Source organism: Podarcis erhardii (genome assembly GCF_964252035.2).
Source record: "Podarcis erhardii genome assembly, chromosome: 16".
Lineage (NCBI taxonomy): Eukaryota > Metazoa > Chordata > Lepidosauria > Squamata > Lacertidae > Podarcis > Podarcis erhardii.
In genome coordinates, this window is record NC_138514.1 from 23,786,813 (window position 1) to 23,809,794 (window position 22,982).

Here is a 22,982-nt window from a genome sequence, read left to right on the forward strand (position 1 = left end):
TTTAATACTTCCTTATCCAAAACATTCTTTTCTCTAAACTGACAAAAAAGTATTCCAACCAACAGACCAAAAACAAGTAGAAGTTTATAAAACAGTGCACAGTGTGGAGATAGATGGAAACAACTTTTTTCCTCTTGCTTTCACAATGCAAAAACTCTGGGCTCATCTGATACACTCACACAGTGGCAGGAGATAGCAGGCAGGAAAAAAAGCACTTCTGTGCACATTACCGTATTTTTTGCTCTATAAGACGCACCAGACCACAAGACACACCTAGTTTTTGGAGGAGGAAAACAAGAAAAAAAAAATCTGAATCTCAGAAGCCAGAACAGCAAGAGGGATCGCTGCGCAGTGAAAGCAGCAATCCCTCTTGCTGTTCTGGCTTCTGGGATAGCTGCGCAGCCTGCATTCGCTCCATAAGACGCACACACATTTCCCCTTACTATTTAGGAGGGGAAAAGTGAGTCTTATAGAGCAAAAAATACGGTACATAATTCAGTTACAGCGGGAGTGGGGAATTGCATCCAGCCAGTCAGATCCATAACTGGTCTGGGGGCCATTTTTGACAGGTGGGCATCTGCAGGTAGGTCTGGGAGGGACCCCTGTTGAAGAGCCACTGGTGGTCAGTATATGCTGCGCCATGGTCTGGCTTGGGATAAGGCCATGAAACCGACTGCCTAAGAAGGAGGTGCTTTGCAGGGGGGTTGGACTTTGGGTCCCTTCTAACTGTACAATTCTCCAAGGTGGGCTCTCCTTCGCTGGAGGAATTTTTCATCAATGTTGGGTGGTCATTCTGCAGGGATGCTGTCATTCCAAGATTCCTGGGATGATCTCCGAGGACACTTCCCAACTCTGATAATCTGTGTCCTTTACACTTGCACACATTAGCCTAGGCAGGGCAAAGGGAGAAGCATCCACTTTGCTGCGTTAACAGTGCAAACGTTTGACAGTTTTCATCCCTTTTGCGTTTCAACGTTCGGCTTTGTTGCGGAAGCTGAACCAGTGGTGAATGAGGGGGCAGTAGCCGAGGGCCACGATAACTGGAAGACTCTTCCAAAGCATGTGGCTGTGCCCACAAGGAAGGAGGAGGTTAAACAGCCCTTTTGCTTGTCTCTCCTGAGTGTGAGTCACTGGGCTAAGCAGGTGTTGCTATGGTCCTCTTCATTTCAAAGACCCTCTTAAAAATTAGTTGCAGTTGTAAGTCGAGGGATCCCACCAGGATTTCCAGTTTTAAAGGAACATCAAACCACATTCTACTAAACTGGAATAAAACAAGAGTGCCCCCTGGTGTTTACTTAAATATAAGTTTGTTGATTAATTTATTCTTCTTATTATTATTGTTATGACCCACCTTTCCTGCAAGGGGCGCCAGGTAGCTTACCCAGTTCTCTCCCTGCAACAAGGCTGCAAGGTGGGTTAGGCTGAGGCAGTGTGGACCAAGCCCATGAGCTTGAGGACTGGGTGGGGATTTGAGCCCTGGTCTCTCCCAAGTCTTAGTCCAACCCCATAACCTCTGCACTACACTGGCTCTGTTAATTGTGCAATTGAGGCTGAACCTCTATGCACACTCATTTAAGGAGTCAGCACCATCAAACACAGCGGCTCTTACTTCAACAGAGACTTGCATAGGTTGTCCTACGAGTTGCTTTAAGGTCACATCTCTGTATCTGCAGCAAAGCAAGTGAGAGCAAGGAGAAACTCCCCAGCTGTTACAACTGGGGAGAGTGCTGCGTTGCATATCTGCAATTCAGCTCACCATAAGAAATTAAAATTCTGGGTGTTTGCATGCCATTCTCCTACCCCCTGCCCCATTCCTAGCAAAATGTCCATCTTTGTGGCAGATTGGGTCCCTGGAGAGCTGCTACTCCATCAGTTAGAGCCAGAGCACACTACCTGTTATAGTGGGGTGGGGGGCCATGTTCTGCTCTTCCTTTATATTTTATATTTTATATTATTTTATATTTTATATTATTTTATATTTTATATTATTTTATATTTTATATTTTATATTATTTTATTTTTTTTATTTTATATTTTAACAAAACTTAGATGCTGCTTGATTGTAGTAAAACCTCTAAGCAGTTTACAAGAAATACTACAATTATCAACAAAGCAGTTAAAAACAATAAAGATAGTAAGATAATTCAGATTAACAGTATATATATAAAAAAAGAATCAGATCAACATCTGCATGTTTGGATACACTCACCAAAGCAAAAAATGTATTAAGTGGGCACTGAAAAAACAACGGCAAAGGCACCTGCCTCGTGTTAATAGGCAGGGAGTTCCAAAGTGTAGGTGCTGCCACACTAAAAGGTTGATTTCTTACAACTGTGAAGCAAACCTTACATGGCCCCCATAACACCATCAGTTCTGCAGATCGGCTGTGGGCACATGTGCTGCACCTACATTTCACAACAAAACAGAGAGACAACACTGACATCTGGTGGTGGCTTTATGAAAGGGCAACAATACATGGGCTCTGTTATCAACGAGCGAAGTTGTTTAAACATAAAAAAAAATTGTAACAGTAACTGGACAGGGAAGGGATTAAGTTAAAGTCTTAAAATCTGGGTGTTTTAGGAACTGTCTTGCCAGAACATTTGGCAGGCTTCTGTGACAGGGGAGAGCTGTTCTGTTCCTACTGACATTTGCATTCCAGGCTGAGAGTGCCATCAATACAGGAACAGCCAACTTCCTGCGACTGGGGATTTCAGACATCTGTGTGCATGTTCAATGTATCTCGGCCGCTTTGCAAGTGCAGGTCCTGGATGACTTTGTGCACCTGGAAGGAAAAGAGCTCACATGGTAATAAGCTAATGAGACTCTAAGCCAGCTAGTTTGGACTCGTTTAAGAAAGAGGTGAATGTAAGGAGAGACCCACAGTGGAGCAGGCCAAATACACATCTAGTCCACTGTTTTTGCAGTGGCTGCTCAGATGCCTCCAGGAAGTCCACAAAGAGGATCTCAGTGCAATAGTGTTATCCCATCAGTAACCTCCAACAACGTATACAGAGGCATATTGCTTCTGGTATTGATGATAATATAGCTATCATGTATCCTCCCTGAAGGGGACGTGGGTGGCGCTGTGGGTTAAACCACAGAGCCTAGGACTTGCTGATCAGAAGGTCAGCGGTTTGAATCCCCACGACGGGGTGAGCTCCCGTTGCTCGGTCCCTGCTCCTGCCAACCTAGCAGTTCGAAAGCACATAAAAGTGCAAGTAGATAAATAGGAACCGCTCCAGCAGGAAGGTAAACGGCATTTCCGTGTGTTGCTCTGGTTCACCAGAAGCGGCTTAGTCATGCTGGCCACATGACCCGGAAGCTGTACGCCCGCTCTCTAGGACATTAAATCAATATGAGCGCCGCAACCCCAGAGTCGGTCACGACTGGACCTAATGGTCAGGGGTCCCTATACCTATCCCCCCTGAATTTGGCTAATCCCCATTTATTGCTGTCCAAGATGGCAGCTGTCATTCAACTTTGTGCCAGCAAAATCCATAGTTTAGCTGTGCGGTACATGAAGAAGTATTTCTTTTTGTCTGTCCTGAATCTCCCACTGTTCAGTGTCCTTGGTGAATAAGGCAATGTCTATGGGGAGAAAGCCCATCTGGCCTGAAGGTTTCTCGTTCTCAATTCCACTCTATGGGGATATGGCACATCTTCTCATCTACTGCTACAGACTGGGGCTGTTTTCATTTCCCAGTGCTACAAAACTTCTTTTTTAAATAATAATAAGAAGAAGCTATTTGAATTTGATTTTTAATGGTCTTATATTTTTAAGTTCTGCATTAACAGAAATAACTTAGTGACAATTACTAACAGTAATTTGGAGTACATGGAAGACCTTTACAAATAATAAAAACATGAGTTCCAACATCAAAGGAGTACATTTTGGGCAAAATGCAGATATTGTCATTCTCAAGTGTATTACTTTTCTATTTTGTTGTTGCAAAAAGGTTTGTAGAATGTACTTTGTACACAGGGCTCAGTAGAAAGCAACCAGAATGTTATCACAAAGACCCTGCAAGCTGATGTCTTAATGAGAGCTTCCTGTGCAACTATGTTTTCATATTGAAATGCAATGGCCTAATGTCTGGTTCCCAAGTTACATTAGGGTATGATTTTTTGCGTGAGGGAGGCAGCTGGTGTGCTGGCAGATAGCAGCTGTCAGAAGCATCAACTTTTAGCATGGGTTGTTTGTTTGTTCAGAGACTCATATCATTCAATATGTCAAAGTTGACATTTGCGAGAACCTGGCCACCTTGCTTCTTGCTTCCATGGGTGCGGGTGCAGGAGAATGGCACCAATGTGTGCAAAATCCCATTGCAGAAAAATGTGGGAACTAACCTCAGAAGCAACGTTCAGTGTAGCATAGATTAACCCAAGGATGGTTGTGCTGCATTCTACAAAATGCAAAGCAGTGAATCAATGCGCACAGGGCACTTTGTGTGAATCACTCCCTGTGATTTCAGGAGCATAACAGGGATAGGATATTTGAAAGAGCAGGAAGGACAGTGTGGTGTAGTGGTTAAGAGCAGTGGACTCGTAATCTGGTGAACCGGGTTCAGTTCCCTGCTCCTCCACCTGCAGCTGCTGGGTGACCTTGGGCCAGTCACACTTCTCTGAAGTCTCTCAGCCCCACTCACCTCATGGAGTGTTTGTTGTGGGGGAGGAAGGAAAAGGAGAATGTTAGCCGCTTTGAGACTCCTTCGGGTAGTGATAAAGCGGGATATCAAATCCAAACTCTTCTTCTTCCAGAAGGGGCAAGTCAATTCGCCTTTCCAGTTCAGCTTATCTCAACAAGGATCTGCAGGGGCAAGGCAAAACGAGTGGTTTTCTGAACACAGTGGGGAGACCATGAGTTCTTCAGGGTTAGACTTAAATTAACTTATTAGCTAGGACCCTTTTAAAATATGATCTCTAATGATGACAGGTGAAGGTAGACTAGACCCAACCCTTACACCCTTGGAAATTTTCCCATTCACGTCTTCTGCTCTTCTGATTAAAGGAGATCCTGGAAAGGTGGAAATCTTGATTGCCTGGGATGCCTTAACATAATTCTTCCAAACTTGCTTTAATAAGCCCTTGGAAGGCTGGCTGAAGCTACGAGAAATTCCAGGTTTCCTTTTATTCAACCAGGAACACTTAATGAAAACCAGGACGACCTAGAATCAACAACTACCAAAACGTGTCTTTCTTCTAAGGTCAAAGGTAAAGGTAAAGGGAAGGCATGGGAATGAAGTGTGTCTCATTCCAAAGCATTGTCTTTGGACTATTACAGGCAGCATTCTGTACTTGGTGATGCTTTCAAGAGCCAACAAACTTATTTACTCACTTGCAAATAGTCCAGTGGCTGCAGAATCTGTACAGGCAAATCTCTGCCTTGACAAGTCACAGCAATATCATTGCTGCTGTTACAGCAGGGAAAAGGGCTCAGTCCAGCAGGCAGAGGCTTCCCATCTGGTGCTTAGGACAATCCTCAGTCCCAAGGACCTCTCCCTTGTTAATGTACTTCTACCATATCTTTCTGCAAAAGGTGGTGCAGACAAAGGAGTCTGAAAGAGGTTCTGGTAGAACCCTTTGCCTTGCAGATAAGTGAGTATTATTGACCCTTCAGCACTTGCAAAGTTCATGATACAGCTCCACTGAAAATGAGTGGGCATCTAGAAACTGATGGTGCTGTCCCAAAGGAAAGCTGTTTCTATTCTACCTAAGAGTTTTGCAGAGAGGCTAGTGTTCCTCAAGAGAAAGTTCCTCCATTTCTGCAATAAGAAGAGGCCAGTTCACTGTAGTAGAAGGAAAGGCTCTGCCACCTTGCTAGATCTATGGTCCTTATATTTAGGGTGCTTGGGTTACAATTCCAGACTGCCATGCTGGAACCACAATGGCCATGCTCAGTTCCCCCTCCACTGCTGGAGGCAGGATGCTTTCGAATATCAGTTGCTGGAAATTGCAAGCAAAAGTCATCTGGCACCCTGGTCTCCTTCAAGAGGAATGGTGGGATATAAGGCAAACATGTCCTCAATGGCAACATCACCATTAGGTTGGTCACTGTGAGAATGCTGGACTAGATGGGCCATTGGCTTGATCCACCAGGCTCTTCCCATGTCCATATGTGCTTAAGAAGAGGTTACAAGGAGCACAGCATTCCCTGCTGTGGAATTCCACACCTAAGACCTCTGCAGAGTAGCTGCTTTGGGTTTTAGGGAGACAGGAAAGGTAACAAATCCCATAGCTGTGCTAGGTTGCTTTGACACTCGCCCATTTATCTGGAACCGCCATGCTTGCTCCATTCTTATTTTACAGACAATGCCCAATTGTTAGCTTTCCTCATTGCAGGTTCCACCCATTTTATTTCCTGTTCAGAATGTCTGGGGCAGTGTGGGGTGTAATGAATTGGTGCCTGGACTAGTAAGCTTACGTTTCTGGTGGAGGGGTTGGGGTGGGCTCCAATTGCTGGCTTCCTTGCATAAGTTAAAACTGTCTCCTCCCAGAGCAGATGCTGACTTAACTAAGGGGAAATTCATCACTAACCTCCAGCAAATCCAAACGGAGTGATAGCGCAGCCAGAACCTGCAAAAAGGAAACTTGCAATTAACATTGCAGGGGGCTTAGAGGTAAGTTTTATGACTGCCTTCAAAGGAGACCAGGGCAGTTTTATGTTTTTGACTGAGACTGAATTCTATGTAAAAACTGTAGGAGGATCTTGGCTGTAGGGAAGGGCACTGCTGAATTGCATAGCACTATATTAAATGCTGTGTGGAACTTCTGTTTTAATTCAATCCCAGGCATCTGCAGGTAGGATTGGGAGACACCTCTGCCTGAAATCCTGGGCAGCCACTTCCAGTCAGTGTAGACAATGCTAAGCTGGATGGACCAATAGTCTGACTAAAGTATAAGACAGCTTCCTATGCTCCTTTGTTAAGGACAAGTCCCTTCACTTTGCAAACTGAACATCTGATAGGACTGAGTAAGGACCTTTGCTGCCCTATGAACAGCAATCAGAATTTCCACAAATCCTCTTGTTAAAAACACCAGCAGAGGGCCTCTTTCCTTGGCATCATCAGACCACAAACCAGCTTCAGGACTGGTTCTCTCTAACCTCTGCTGGTTCAGCTCCCAGGTCAATCCTCCTGCCCGCCCCCCCTCTCCCCACATAAATGGCTCTTCACTAAGCGATCTGCTCCTGATTCAGCCCCGAGCTCCTGCTCTGTCCATTCAGATCTTCTGCCCGTCTCCAATCTTATTCTCTTTCCCTGTACCAAAAGACCATCTCTGGCCATGGACCGGTTTTTCTCTGCAACAGTTTATGCTCGGCTGCTGACTGTCACACCCCATGGATCTTATCCTGCCATCACTTATTGCATCACTGGAGCCTCCGCCGACAGCATATTTAATACGGGACTGTTTAGAACACGCATCAGCGAATGCTCATCACGCTTCATTTCTTTACAGTCAAAAGAATCACACTTTATAAAAAGAAATTCGATAATAAGAAACTTTGCCCACCCCCCAACCCCCGGAAAAGATGCAGTTATTTAGAGACACAGCTAGTGTGTGTCTGAGTAGAAGGAGGTGGCTTTTCAACAGAGCCAAGCAGATGTAAATAATCCCCCTCAAACGGACGCACAGATATTTGTCCAGAGTAAACAGCCTTTAAACACTGACCCTCGTCCTCAATCATTTACCATAAAGCTGATTTCCCAGGTTCCCGGGAGGAAGGTATCTGGAACCTCAAAACACTACTTACATTATCCTTTCAAATAGTTTGAGGATTAAAGCTTTCAAACAGCACGTTTTAAGGGGGAGGAAAGGGGATTCCTCTGTGGAGCTTTGAGAAAAAGGAAATTACTCTGATCCCTGATAACCTACAACTCCCCTAAGAACTAATGGGGCAACTGTGGGTCCCTTTCCACCATGCAAAATGCATCACTTTGGGTGTGTGGGACTTGGACGAGGCTTGGCAGAATTCCATTGTGGAAGTTACTTCCAGTGTGCATGGCATATGGACCTTTTAAAAAGATTTCTCCTTTCCCCACAATTAGCTGTTCCTTATTCAAAGATTTTTCTCCATTATCAATTGGTTCCTTTTGGTCAAGCACAATGGGATTTCCAGAATCTAGACCAATCATGGTGAGTGTAATGCATCATATGTCTCTACAGTTAAGAAGAGATACCAGCTCAAATGTTTCCAAACTGTCTGCATCCATACATATAAGCCTGCCCAGTTTAAGCTGGGTCTCAGAGGCCCTTGTTCTCTATTTGTGCTGCTGTCATGATCTATTATATTGACAGTTATCACAGACAGGGACTTTTTAGTGATGGCCCCACATCATTAGACTTCTCTCCCCTAGGGAATAATAGGCACGGCCCCATCAATATTGGCTTTTAAAAGAACCCTGTACTTGGCTAAGGTGCTAATTCTTGAACTTTCTTTGTTGTTGCTGCTCATTAATTAGAGGATAGTTTAGAAAGTTTGTTTTATGCGATTTTTATAAACAAGTTCATTGTAAACTGCCTTGAGGGGCCTATGCATGGGGAAGTTCAGAAAGTTGGGGGGGGGGGTTGAAGAATATTTACTAAAATGAAATGAAGGGATGGAGGATTATACACACGACTATTTCATTCTGCCCAGAGCTGAAGTGTTTGGAATGTGGAGAGCTATGTAGAGAAGCAAAAGTCCACTGAATGAAACGAAAGGCCACTCATGGTGTTCTGCAGTGTCATGATGTATACAGGAAGCGAGGCTGCTTAAAATAAAGCGTATCCAGCAGCTACATCAGCAATACACCGGAATAAAAAATGGATACTTTTGTGCAGTGGGTGGTTTGTGAGTAATAAAAGACATGCTGTAAATAAAGACAGTCATAAGACAAAAAATGGTTTGTGTTTGGGGTGCTTGTTTTTTGTTTTTAAAAAACCAAATAAGCACAAAATCCATTCTCTATGTTTCCTTTTATTTTTATTTTTCCTTTCCAAGTTTATCACATACTTGGAGAAGGGGGACGGAGCTGAATTCTGATTAAAACATTCCTTTTTTAAAAAAAAGGAAAGAAAACATGACCAGCTATACTTGTGTGGAAGAACTGAATGCATTGCTTTTCTAATTTTCCAAATGGCCCTGTTAATGCTTTCAATTAGGAAACCTCCCTATGCTTCGTTCTGTATCCTCTGAAGAACATTCTCAGATGAAACGCCCAACTCCCTGACACAATGATAAGATTCCTGATTTTAGATAGCAGCAGCTCCTTTAGGGATGATGAAGATCTCGTTTGGGAGGACCCGGATGTATGCTACCATCTGATAAAATGGAGTATTATCTATTTAGGATTTGGAACTTTTTCCCATGGCAGACTTATTCCCCCTCCCCAAGAGCCCCCGAAAAAGGAAGGAACAAGTGGAAGTCCTCCTCTTCTTCTTTTACCCCGTACAGTGCAGAATTAATGCAAATGATGACCACTCTCTTGGAATGCAGCCTTTTAAAAGTAAATTTTAAAAAGAATGTCTGATTGCCAAAGGGTGATCAAAGTCCTGGAAAGAGTTAACACAAAGAGAATAAGAAAGGGGGGGGGGATGTTTGAGTTGACACTTAAACAAGAGAGGCGTGTCCTCCTAGCTCCTGATTGGCTTCAAGTTCTATCCAAAAACCTCCCCTCCCCCCCCTTTTCATTCCTCCTCCTCCTCCTGCTCTCTAGGTCCCAGGGGAGAATGTGGAATAGTGAGAGAGATCAAAAATAAACCTCTTATGTCAAAGCAAGGGGGGAAGAAAAGTATAAATACCGAGGACTCTGCAGCCAGATTTGGTGCTTCAAAGGCTTGGGAAGAAGCAGCCCAGGGAGAGAGCGCAGCAGCCTAGGGAGAGAGCTAGAGAGCTTCTTAGGAAGGGAAGGGAGGGAAACTCAGAGAGGCAGAGAGAAAGAGAGAAATCAGGATTCCAACACCCACCCAGCCTCAGCCTCTTTCAACTCGACACACTTTTTTCCAAGTGGACAGCCCGCTTTGCTGCTGCATCTTTTGCCCGGAAAGGTGCAAGAGCTACTTTGGAAGCTGGTAACAGAAGGAACCCCACAAAGCAACCTTTGGGGGAGAAAAAGGATTTTCCCGGGGGCCCCCCCCCTCAATTCTCCCTCTACGCTGGGCAAGTTGCTGCTAACTAATCCTGGCATTAAACCCCCAAATTTGTTCACTCTCTCCTATCAATTTCAAGCCACAAGTTTTTCCCTGGGGATCGCGGCTTGCCAATTTGCAGCATACACAGCTGGGGACTTTGCTGTTTCTTCAACCGAGCCTGCTCTTCCCATCCCGTCACTGGCTCCCTGATAGCATCAATGCCCCTTTCTCTGCAAGCACCGCAGCCCTCGGCTGGCAGGCTGGCAGCTGCCCGCACGCTCTTCTTCCCTCTGCTGCTGGTCTTGCGACTGCTTGGCAATGCCTGGGCACTGCCCACCCAGGACAGCGACTCCCAGGGGGTGGTGCCAGTTTGGATGGTCCCTCCGGGAAACGAAGGGCAGGTTTCCTTCTCCATCCGTGCCTTCAGGAAGGAGTTTGTCCTGCAGTTGAAGCCAGATGCCAGCTTCTTGGCACCTGGACTGAAGATCCAGCACGTGGGTAGGAAGGAGCTCCTTGCTAAGGAGGACGTGGGGCTCCGGAGCTGCTTCTACTCGGGGACTGTGAACTCCCAGCCAGACTCCCTGGTGGCTGTCAGCCTGTGCCAGGGCATCCGTGGCTCCTTCTTGGTGGATGGAGACAAATATGTCATCCACCCACAAGGTCATGAGAATGGAGATCCTCTGCTGCAGGCCCACCAGCTCCAGAAGAGGGGGTGGGCAAAAGAAGCTGGAGAGGACATCCCAGAAGAGGAATCCCAGGTAGCAGAGTCCAATAGCACCAGCAGAACCAAGAGGTTCATCTCAGAAGCCCGCTATGTGGAGACCCTGCTGGTGGCTGATGCCTCCATGCTCCAGTTCTATGGGGAAGACCTGACGGTAAGCAGCGCTTCAACTCTCCTTCTCTTCCTTTTAGATGCTCAGAGCAGGTGCAGGTTGGGCGGTGCATGCCAATAGTGGGAATCTTTGAGCTGTGGGTGGGGTGGTAGATCTGGGGTGATGCAGTCAGGGGCAGGTTATGGTAAAAGCATGAACCTTGAGCAGTACTTCTCCAAATCTCGCTTGCCTTCAACTTCTGGCTGCGTAGACACCATACATTTAATGCACATTAACTTCTGGTTGCGTTCACACAACACATACAAAGCACATTTAAAGCACACACATACCCTAAGAATCTTGAGAACTGTAGTTCACCCCACACAGCTACAACCCCCAGCAAACTACCCTTCCCAGAATTCTTGTGGGGTGTGCGTGATGTGCTTTAAATGTGTGATTTGTTCATTGCTGTCTTTCAGCCTCCTGTCTGTAATTTTATGGGGTAAGGGCCATAATAATTCTGATCCACTCTGCAGGGCTACTTACTGGGAAGAACACTTGTGAAGCACTGTGAACACTTTAAGGCACATGATAGCAAAAATGATCATAGTGGAAAACATCTGGGGGAATGATGCTCCATGCTGGGGTGTGCACAGGGTCGTTGTGGGACAACGCACTTCTTTGAGACTGCTAAAGAAGGGCAAACTTGTTAACAAGGAACTTCCGCTAAACAGCATCTCTGGGTAGAGTTATCCCCTGCTCACCGCCCCACACTCATAACACACAATTAACACATCCCTCGCAATGTGATGTCATCACGTTCTGCATATCCCCACCCCAGCTTCACATCATCGAATATTGCACAGTGTGATGAAGTCATACATCTGATGGATGTTCCTAGATGTTATGGGTTTGGGGTAGGGAACTCGACACCCAGATGACATTTCTGGCAGCTGCCTGAGTCTGCAGTAACATGTAGTTGCACCTTGTCTGGTGGAGATGAAACGTCTGTATTTTAACTCATTGTTTTCTTTGTACCTGGTAAAGTGCGCTGCAGAACTTGAAAGCTTGAAAAATTATTTTTCAAAGCATAATTTTGCCCAGAGAGAGGCAAAATTGAACTACATATTTTGTGGGGGGTTTTAAAAAAATATTGTGGGAAACAAGCACAGCATATTTTGCCTATGCTCAGCTGATGACATGAGAACTGTAAAGCAATTTGATATTACAGCCATTAAGCTAATCTGTGTTCCTCATTATTGTAAGGTCTGCCTCTTTGGTATACTAATTTGGTACCTGATACTACCTTTTGGAGACTAATGGGGGGAGTTTGGGCTTTGTTTAGTAGGAGAAGGAGAAGAGGCACAGTCTCTATTAGTAGCCACATAAGATTAGTAAAAGTTCTAGAAGTCATGTTTTGATGGGAGCCTCCCTCTCTCTTGGGCTGCATCCCCACGCCCACCCCCAAGCCGTGGTTGAAGAGAACCACTTGAACCAGGAGACCCACAGATTTCACAAGTACCATTTACATCAGTAAATTTATGTTCACCGTGTGAAAGTCTTACTCAGCTTTGTTAGCTCTAAAAGGGAAGTTTCTATCCTGGAACTTGTGTGCAAAGAAAATCCTAACTTCTGCTAGGACAGCGGCTTTCACAGTGGTGAAATTAAGCAGAAATTATATGAAGGACATTCTATTAAAATGAGAGGGGAACAGAGGTGCATGGGCCATTACAAGGGGTTCTGCTAACAGAGTATTTGTGGGGGGCCATGTTCATCGTCAGTCCCTGCATTTCTAGTGGGGAAGTTACAGTATTTTATCTGAGGTGCTAATAGCAGGAATGGGCTAAGTACAAGTCAGATTTATTCGGGAGACCTCTTTCTTTCAGCACATAGCAGGTGGAACTTCAGAAATGTTAAATGTGAATATTTATTACGCAGTAAGATGTATGAAACATTTCCATGATAGGCAGGATGCATGTGGAATCACACTTTGGTTTCTTCCAGACTTTTGCTCTTTTGGGGTGGGATTCAACCACATGCCAGCAAACTCAGATTGCACAAATAAAGCTGGTTATTGCTCTGTGCAACAAACTACCCTCCCCACTCAAATCAGATGTTTTGTGATGAGGGAAATGATTGGGAAACGCACCCTTGGAAACCAAGGGATAATAGTTGCTTGGCACAGGTCGATATACCCTTCCAACAAACAAATCTGAATGTGTGCTCAATGAACAGCTGGCAGAAATGACATGGAACTGCTGAACTAAGGAAACCTCGGCTCTTAGGGCAGGAAGAGAGAAAAGTTTGTAACAGTTAGAGACTTTGCTTCCTATGGTGTCCACACACACATACAATATACATACAAGTGTAACTTTCCTTTTATCCCACTTTTGCTCTCAATCAAACAGATTTTGCAGATTTTTTAAGCAATGCAAAAACTTTCCAGCTCTATTTACCTGACGTGAAAATCGGATGGCTGTACATATGCCACAAGCAGCTATCACTTTTTCAAAACGATTTCAATTCTGTGGGAATAAAAATAACACTCTAGTCCTTTGTCTCGAGAAAGACTGGAGCTGAGTCAATTACATCCATCATCTCCCTATAGAAAAGATTTATTTCAAGCCTTTGGCTTAACCCTTTAATCCTTATCCCCAATTGCAAAGAAGGCTATGTACACAGAACTGCATTTTCTTCAGTCGTCCTGCTGCTCTTGCTTCTTCACCTTCTCCCTCCTTTTCCCTCTGCTGTGTTCTCCACTACTGGAGTTAAAATTGCAGGATCCTTAAGGGTAGGGACCTATATTATTATTATTATTATTATTATTATTATTATTATTATTATTATTATTACTTTTTACTCATGTAATCGCTTTACCCCCTATGTGCTTACTCGACAGTTTCAGTCTGTAGAACTGGCAGTCTTACGCATAATACCCATTCCAAACATTTCAGAAATTCTTCCTTTAGCTTGCCATAACTTGCACTTTGGAACTCCCTGCCTATTGATATCAGGCAGACACTTCTACTATTTTTCCTTTGTTTGTGTGCCTGCTTAACACATTTTTTATTAGGCCTATCAAGATGTGTATATGTTGCTGTGCTTTTAATCAGTTTTTAGTTAACTGCTGGTTTAATTTTTTTTACGTTTTACTTATTTTATCTGTTTTCATTGTTTATTTTAATATTTTTTGTCAACCGCTGGGAGGTTTCGTGACAAACGAAAGCGGTATATTAATTTTGTAAAGTAAGTAAGTAAATAAATATATAAAATTGCCATGTCGCTTTGCAAAATGGTAGATGTTGGATGGTGCTATACGAATACATAATGCTTCAGTAGACATCTCACTAGGCTGAACTCTGGCTCAGACGATAGACTCCCTGCTACAGTGCCAAACTTCTGTAATACTAATAACCCCCTTATATCCAGACGTCATGCGGATCTGGGAATCTCGCCAACAGCAGTAGAATGTCTAAACTGGGTAAAATATGAATCGTAAATCTGTACAGTATTCAAGAAATACAATGGATTTCCCAATATAGGAAGACATTGAGCGACAATTGTTGTTTTTCCCTAGAAGTGATTTATTTTAGATAGTTGTTTGTCTGTTTGCTATGCCTTTAGACACTTCTTAAGATATTGTAACCATATTTGGATGATGACTGCTGAGAACAAGCATCAGGTTTTTGTCTCTGTTTCGGTACAATTGTTTGCCATTTTGAATCAAGATGGCGGGCTGAACCTTTCAAAGCTGCACTGATTTAAACTTCTGGTTTCGAAACTGCACTTGTTTTTGTTTTGTTTCTTAGAATCCCTGAGCAGGGCTGGGCACAAGTGTGCTGATTTCTTAAATTTCTTAACAGTATTGCCTTCATAGCTGTCAACTTTTCCCTTTTCTTGTGAGGAATTCTATTCGGAATAAAGGAATTTCCCTTATAAAAAGAGAAACGTTGACAGCTATGATTGCCTTTCAGAGCAGCATACATCAGGTCCCATGCAGCCACACATCCAAGCAGTGGCCAAACCCATGTGCTTCACAGTATTCCTAGCCTGGGATTCTGATCTCAAAGCAACAAATGGGAATAGTATGTCCATCTGGAAGCCCCACCCCCCACCCTTACAGTCCTTCACAGTCCATACATAGTCATAGGAATCCTCTGCACACTGGGAATTTTGGATCTTGCTCAGGTGTGTTTCCCCCTGTTGGACCTTAAAGACTTGGGATGATGTTAGAGACAGCCTTGGGGCAGATCTACATCACACACTTAAAGACACACATTTAAAACACATGACTTCCCCCAATGAACCCTGGGAACTATAGTTTGTTAAGGGTGCTGGGAATTGTAGCCCTGTGAGGTTGGAATAGCAGCTCCCAGGATTCTTTGGAGGAAGTCATGTGTTTTAAATGTGCATTGGATCTTGGGCACCTGGGGCGGCGTGCCCAGGGGTGGAGAGAACCATCCATAGGAGCAGGATGAACCACCCATAGGGACAGCATGACCTGTGCCTTCCCTATGGGCACCACGCAGCATCCAACAGGACGGCACAGAGCGTGGGGTGCCCTTAGGGAGGGACTGGGCATGCTGTGGGGCCTCAGCCACCCTACAGATGGGGGGTGTTAAGTTGTGGGTGAACATATCAGACTACACAGCGATTCTTCAAACAGCTCTTATTTATTCACAGGCCAGAACTGAACTGAAGGGTTCAGCCAGCCTGCTTATATAGAGCTCCACTACAACGCAACTGTAAAAACTTTCTGTAACTATCCAATCACTGAACGTCACTTTCAATCCCTTATTTGCATATGTGGACTTGAGTGAAAACTATCTACAGTATCCCCCTGCTGCCCCAGGGTGAGAAATGCAGTACATAACAGGGGGAGGCAGCCAGTAGACAGTGCGGAGCCTGCAGGTGCCAACACACATGGCTCATGCGCGCTGCAGGCCCTGTGGTGAGGGCCGCTGGCCATTTTGCCACACCCCCCCCATCAGGGTGGCACCCGGGGCGTACTGCACCCCCCCTTCCTACACCCCTGCACTGGATGTGCTTTAACTTAATAGTGTGGATTGGTTAGGCATTTGCAACAGGTGCTGGGTCCCTGTCCCCAGTCTTGCTCCCTCTACCACCCAACTGACACTCAAAAACTGTGCTAAGCAGCTGACCTATGGAGTGCAGGTCTGCAAGGCCTGATGCCTGGGACTATTACTCTCATCAGCCGCTGCTGGGTGGCATCTGGAAAGCCTCAGGTCAGGGAAGGCTGTTCCAGGCTACAGATGTCTAATGGAGAATGCTTATCTCTCTCTCAAACTACAAGTTCCAAGATTGCTTTGTGAAGAAGTCATGACAGATGAGAACGCAATGCTGTGTAGATCCCCATCAGGCTGTGGAGGGCTAGCCTACAATAGCTAGGTAAAGGTAAAGGGACCCCTGACCATTAGGTCCAGTCGTGACCGACTCTGGGGTTGCATCGCTCATCTCGCTTTATTGGCTGAGGGAGCCGGCGTACAGCTTCCGGGTCATGTGGCCAGCATGACTAAGCCGCTTCTGGCGAACCAGAGCAGCGCACGGAAACGTCGTTTACCTTCCTGCCGGAGCAGTACCCATTTATCTACTTGCACTTTGATGTGCTTTCGAACTGCTAGGTTGGCAGGAACAGGGACCGAGCAATGGGAGCTCACCCCGTTGTGGGTATTCGAACCGCCGACCTTCTGATCGGCAAGTCCTAGGCTCTGTGGTTTAACCCACAGCGCCACCCACGTCTCAGCCTACAATAGTTACAGAGCTCTATTTCCCAGACTTCCATGAAGGGAATCCATGATAGCTAAGCTCATTTAAAGCTAAGCAGGAATAGTCAATGCTGTGCCCTTCAGATGCTGGGCTCTATCTCTCATCAGCCCCAGCCGACATGGCCGGTGGTCAGGGATGAGGGGAGCTGAAATGCAGCAAACATCTGAAAGGCTCCAAGTTGGCTTCCCCTAGTCTATAGTGTTCAATGAAAGCCCTTTGCCATCTTCCTCACATTTCAGAAAGCCTACATTAGCAGCAGTACATCGTTCCAATCTCCTGTGGAAGACTAACCAAACAAAAGCATCCATGTATATCACTTGCCCACAGCTGTTTCTGAAGGCACTGGTGGTGGGGTTAGATGGAGGGGAAATACGTGTGTGTCGGTCTGGTCTGCCTGAAAAGGTACACACATGTCGCAGAAACATTGAGTCAGAAGGGTCCATGTTTACTTGGCTTCCTTACAATCCTTGCAGCCGCATTTTCATCACTAAACATTAAAAGGTCAGGCGCGTCCTTTGCAAGTTGTTTTCCGACATTAATTGTGGTAGGGGAGGCCCCCGAAATAGCTCAGATTCACACAGATGGACAAAGAGGGAGTGGCTTCTGTTTTACCTCCCAAACAACCATCACAAGATACTGTACTTTTTGCTCTATAAGACTCACTTTTTCCCTCCTAAAAAGTAAGGGGAAATGTGTGTGCGTCCTATGGAGCGAATGCAGGCTGTGCAGCTATGCGAAAGCAGCGATCCCTCTTGCTGTTCTGGCTTCTGGGATTCAGAATATTTTTTTTCTTGTTTTCCTCCTCCAAAAACTAGGTGCATCTTATGGTCTGGTGCATCTTATAGAGCGAAAAATATGGTGTCTTCCTGCTCTGTATCGTTGCCTAGGCTGCTCTGTCCTCTGCTCTGGATAGAGTGAGTCATACGCTAGCTACACTCAGAGAGGACCCAATAATCCATTGCACAAAGGGAAAACGTATGTTTGTCATTGCCCCCACTTTGGCTTCTGGCCCTGCCCACCACTGACATGTGGCTCCCAGAGGGGTCAAGCTGCTTAGACAGATAATGGGGAGGGGCACAATCTGCAAGGCTCAGCTTAGGCTGCATCTGGAGTCTGACTACATCCTTGGAAGAAACCCAAAGGATAAGCAAATGGAGGGTCTAGTTCCATTTGGTCGGGGGTGGGGAACCTTTTCCGAACCACTCCCTCCTGGGCAACCTCCTGCCATCATCAAGGTGCCAGGAGTGGGCGGAAGAATGAATATACATTTCACCTTTGTGCAGTAGGCTGCTTTCTACACACACCCCTCTCTGTCCCAGTCTGGCAAGAAAGAGGCATCATCAGAGTTCAAGGACAGCGGCAGAAACACTCCAGGAAGGAAACGGAAGCAAGAAACAGGGGAAGAGAGTGTGACCTGAGGAGAGTCCCAAGGGCCAAACAGAGAAGTCAGGGGGCACATTTTGCCCCTAGGCCTCAAGTTCTGCAATTCTGATTTAGGTATTTGCCCTTCTCTCTTCCAAAGCACCTGACTAGATGTTTGCTCTCATGCAAAGCAGCTTGAACTGTATTTGGTATCTGCTTGGAGCCATAAGCCTGAGGAGTTAATATGCAGATTCTGAAACGTATCTCCACACAAAAGCTGTAGGGCTCTTTCCAAGTCTGCAACACACACACACACACACACACACACAGTGGACTGCAGGATTCTTCTCCACTTCCTCCTCTACCTTCTATGTAATGCTAAACAGCTGCCACAGTCCTCCTCTAGAGCAAACATTGGCAAAACAACTGCTGATTATGAAGCACTCTGGTATGAAAAACGCGCCACACAAGTGAACATTGTTATTCTGGAGGCGATGGCTGAGGAGCCAGCGTGAGTAGCTTCCAAGGGCTGGGAGGAAAGCAGGCCAGCCCTGGAATACTATTATGGTTATCAGGTTGTCAAACAATTGCTCATGTCCCACGCTGAAAAGAAACAGGTGACGTTGCTTCAGAATTCATTGTGAAATGTCCCCTGTGTGTCAGTGTTTCCTAAGACTTTGATGGAGGACACACACTCCTTCCCCCAACTCCCATAAAAATTGAACCTCTCAAAAAGGATACTCAAAAAAATTGAACCTCTCAAAAAGGATACTCAAAAAGGGGGCAGGAAAGGGGGAACTGAGATTATCAAGGGGGCTGCAGTGCCTGGCCTATGAGGAGAGGCTACAGTAATTGGGACATTTTAGTTCAGAAAAAGAAAGGTAAGAAGCAGGTGATGTAATCAGTCTAGTAGAATTATGCATGTGCATTAGAGAGCTTTTTCTCATTCTGCCATAATACCAGAACTCAGAATCACCCAGTGAGATTGATAGGTGGAAGAGATACGTTCAATGAGGAGGTACGTCCAACTAAACACAATTATGGAACTCCCTGCCATCCATTAGTTTGAAAAAGTGATCAGACAAATTCATAGAAGGTGAGTCTGGCAGCTCTAGTCAGCCCCAAGGGGTAAACCAGTTGTTGGAAGTGGGGATACCGCTTTCCGTTTTTACTTGTGGGTTTCCCAGCGACATCTGGTTGGCCATTGTGGGGAAAAGATGCTGGATGTAGACAGACCTTTGATTTGATGCATCAAGGTGCTGCATAAGGTCTAATGATGCATGCCTCATTCTCACCCCAAAACGGCATACGAGTAAGGGCTCATCCAGACTTCCTTTTGCACTGTGCTTTCCGGACACAGTTCGGTGCCTGACTCATGCATATACACACACAGCACACAGCCCCATCTGGGGCTACCTAATATTGTTTCGAGTGACTGAATACACCGGTCTCCTCCTAGTGGGACAGAATTGCCCGCTCCCAACAAATGGCAGGAGGCAAATCCCAAGCAATGGATAGTGCAGAGATAAATCAGGCAGCCGCCCTGTGCGGAAGAAGGTTGTACTTTTTTACGCCATACTAGCAACTGGAGGGCATCCAGCTTACAAATAGCTGGTCTACATATTTTAAATGGACAGAGTCAGGGACTCCAGGATTCTGCTTGTGGCAGGAAACATGATCTAGAGGAAGGATGCCTAACTGGAGGGTCAGGACAGAATCCCCAAATGAGTTATGGGGAGCAGCTTCTGTATGTGGCTCACGGGATATGGCAAAGGTCCACTGGACCATGTTGCATGCAATGCAGATAGGCAAATAAGGGTAGAGTCCGGATTTAGGTCAGGGAGAATGATGGACAGGTATGCCCCAGTTTCTGAAGACTCACTGGTGATTTCCAGTGAGATTTTTTGAGGAACCAGGGAATCATCATTGCAGCAAAAAGTTTTGGAAATGGTCCTCCTCTCGCCTGCTCAGCGGGAGATTTTTGCCAAGATATGCTTCCCATTTTGTGCCTCCCTTTATTCCTGCTGTAATAAGATAGCTTTAAATTCCCTTCTAGGACTCTGGGCCAAGCTCAGGCACTGCAGAAGGAAAACACGTAACATTCTCCCAACACTTTTTTAAAAAAATGAAATCCAATCGCAGGAGACAGACACCGGAAATGGAAAAGCAGCCGTAGGGAGGGATGCCACTTTCCTCCCACAAGTGGGGAATTGGCTTATGAGGAGGTCTATGTTTGAGCCGAAATACTACAAGATGGAATGAGGGCTCAATCCATACTGTTGTTTGACACCTGAGACATGTTTTAAGGACCCACCCTATACCTGTCACCTGTTTTAACTGTTTTTAATTCTAAATTTTAAATTGCTAAAAGCCATGGTGAAGGGCAGGTGTTAAATTTAATTATTTGATTGCTTTCCTCCCCCACAAACAAAGTCTCAAAGTGACACACAGAAAAGAAGATTTATATGAGACTACTGAAGCAAATTAGAATCAATTAAGTTTTTGTTCTAGTGATGTATGGAAGTGAGAGCTGGACCATAAAGAAGGCTGATCGCCGAAAGAATTGATGCTTTTGAATTATGGTGCTGGAGGAGACTCTTGAGAGTCCCATGGACTGCAAGAAGATCAAACGCATCCATTCTTAAGGAAATTAGCCCTGAGTGCTCACTTGAAGGACAAATAGTGAAGCTGAGGCTCCAATACTTTGGCCACCTCATGAGAAGAGAAGACTCCCTGGAAAAGACCCTGATGTTGGGAAAGATGGAGGGCACAAGGAGAAGGGGACGACAGAGGACGAGATGGTTGGACAGTGTTCTCAAAGCTACAAACATGAGTCTGTCCAAACTGCGGGAGGCAGTAGAAGACAGGAGTGCCTGGCGTGCTCTGGTCCATGGGGTCACGAAGAGTCGGACACGACTAAACGACTAAACAACAACAAAGTTTTTGTTCAGCTATTAATTTAAAAATACTTACTCAGTGATTGCAGACAAGCCACTCTCCCTTGGTCTTACTCCCCTTGCCCTAATCTGCAACCTGAGAGATAACAATGCTGACATAGTCTACAGGGTTGTTGTTTGGATTACAACTGGGCATTGGCCACAATCATGGCATACATTTAAAGCACTGTGATACCAAATCAAAACAAAATTACAAAAAAAGACCAATTATCAAAACTAAATGCAGCAAATGCTCCTAGAAATCCATTACTTTCCTGCAATTGAACTTTAAACATATCAAAGAGTGTGACTTTGGACCTTGCTAAATCTTACCTTTTCTCCCTCCACTTCTTTCTTCCTAGTAACTTGTCATGGAAAGCTGATCCAGTGCTTCTAGGCACTTGCCCAGGGTTCAGCTTCCTTGGAATAAGGGACAGTGGGGACTTAGGGTAAATGGCTTATTTACACATATATACAACCTGAGCCAAAGATGGAGGGGCTCATAGCATCAACACCCTAGAAGGTTCAGTATTGCTTCTTCCATAGCTACAGCCTTGGCTTCAAGCAGAAATCAAGCATTACTCTCCTTCTCAGGCTTCTGCCTGCAGCCTGCTTAGAGCCCAGCTCTCTCTCACACACTGGCTATTGACCTTCTCACTACCAGCCAAGAGAGGGAAAGGGCCCAGCCAGAAGCTTTCTAGCTTTCTTATGCTAGCAACTCACATGCAGGGGTCATCATGGCCTTTGCCTGGCTCCTTCAATAATGATTTAAACCCTTTTGATTTTAACCTTTGCAGGATCCAGGAATTAGAAGGGACTTGGGCATTGTACAGCCTAATCTACAGCCCAAACTCATGACAATGGAAATCTATCTTATACCATGTAAGACCAGTGGTCCATCTAACTCAGCACTATCTACACTAGGGGTTGTCGACCTGGTCCCTACCACCCACTAGTGGGCGTTTCAGGATTCTAGGTGGGCAGCAGGGGGTTCTAGGGCACAAGCTGAATCCTCCTTCCATTGAGCACTGGTGGGCAGTAAGGAAATTTTACCATCCAGAAAGATGCATTAGTGGGCGGAAGGTATAAAAAGGTTGACTATCCCTGGTCTACACTGACTATCAGTGGCGCTCCAGGACTTAAGACAAGGAGTCTCTCTCCCAGTCCTACCTGAAGAAGCCAAGGACTGAACCTGGGACCTTTTGCATGCAAAGCTACAGCCCCTCAGTGCAGGTCTGAAATGATCGAAGTTGTAAAGATGAAATGAGAAGGTGAAAGAATGCAGGAGAGAAAGGGAGAAGGGATTTGTTTTAAGAGGCAAGACAAAGAGGTGGAGAAAGATCTTGGGGAAATGAAATGTGGGTGCAGTCCCAATGGGGGAGAAGGGAAGGAGGAAGCCAAGGAGTGGGGTGATTCAGCCCCTCTCCAGCTATCCAATGCCCAAACACTGCCTGCAGCATCCTTTGACTGCCACTTGGCTTTGTGCAAGGAAATTCCTGGCTCGCACTTTAAACCGCCAACGGAGGTGCTATATTTGAGATGGGAGCCAAGGCCCTTGCAGAAACTACCAGGAATTCTGCTGATAGTCTGGTAAACAGCACAGGCTGCCGGCTTCACTCCCCTTTCCCCAAGGCAAATGATTCCCAACAAGCTGACTCTTATTAGCTTTGCACCACAGCTCCCGGACGGTGCCTCTTGAGTCTGTTCTGTGTGGCCAGCTACTGTGGTCAGGCCTTCCCTCAGACACAAGCTGACCTGATAGTGTCTCCACCGCAAGGCACCAGCGGAGCGTTGATTCTTCCTCCTTGGAGCTGATTCTTCTCACTTTGCTTTTCTTATTTGTATGCTTACAATGCATTTCTTGTACACTCCAAAAATGCAATGTGTAGCACAATGCACTCAGTGGGGAGCCAGGATTGGCTGCAGTTCCCAACTGAGCGTGCACCTGATGGCAAACCTGGATTTGATACTG

General features: G+C 45.5%; 1 protein-coding gene and 1 long non-coding RNA gene across 2 annotated transcripts in view; one reads left to right on the plus strand and one right to left on the minus strand.

Moving 5' to 3' along the window:
• Positions 1 to 2,437: 2,437 nt before the first annotated feature.
• On the minus strand, positions 2,438 to 21,120 carry LOC309331171. The gene is made up of 3 exons (XR_014151748.1): positions 21,048 to 21,120; positions 13,387 to 13,450; positions 2,438 to 2,785 (listed from the first exon to the last, which is right to left on the minus strand). It is a non-coding gene; the product is annotated as an uncharacterized lncRNA (long non-coding RNA).
• Positions 9,799 to 22,982, plus strand: part of ADAMTS8 (ADAM metallopeptidase with thrombospondin type 1 motif 8) — a 43,891-nt gene continuing 30,707 nt past the window's right edge. Inside the window, exon 1 of the mRNA XM_081843087.1 lies at positions 9,799 to 10,988. Within this exon, the coding sequence (XP_081699213.1) occupies positions 10,332 to 10,988 (657 nt within the window). The 5' untranslated portion in view covers positions 9,799 to 10,331. The remainder of the gene's footprint in view (positions 10,989 to 22,982) is intronic.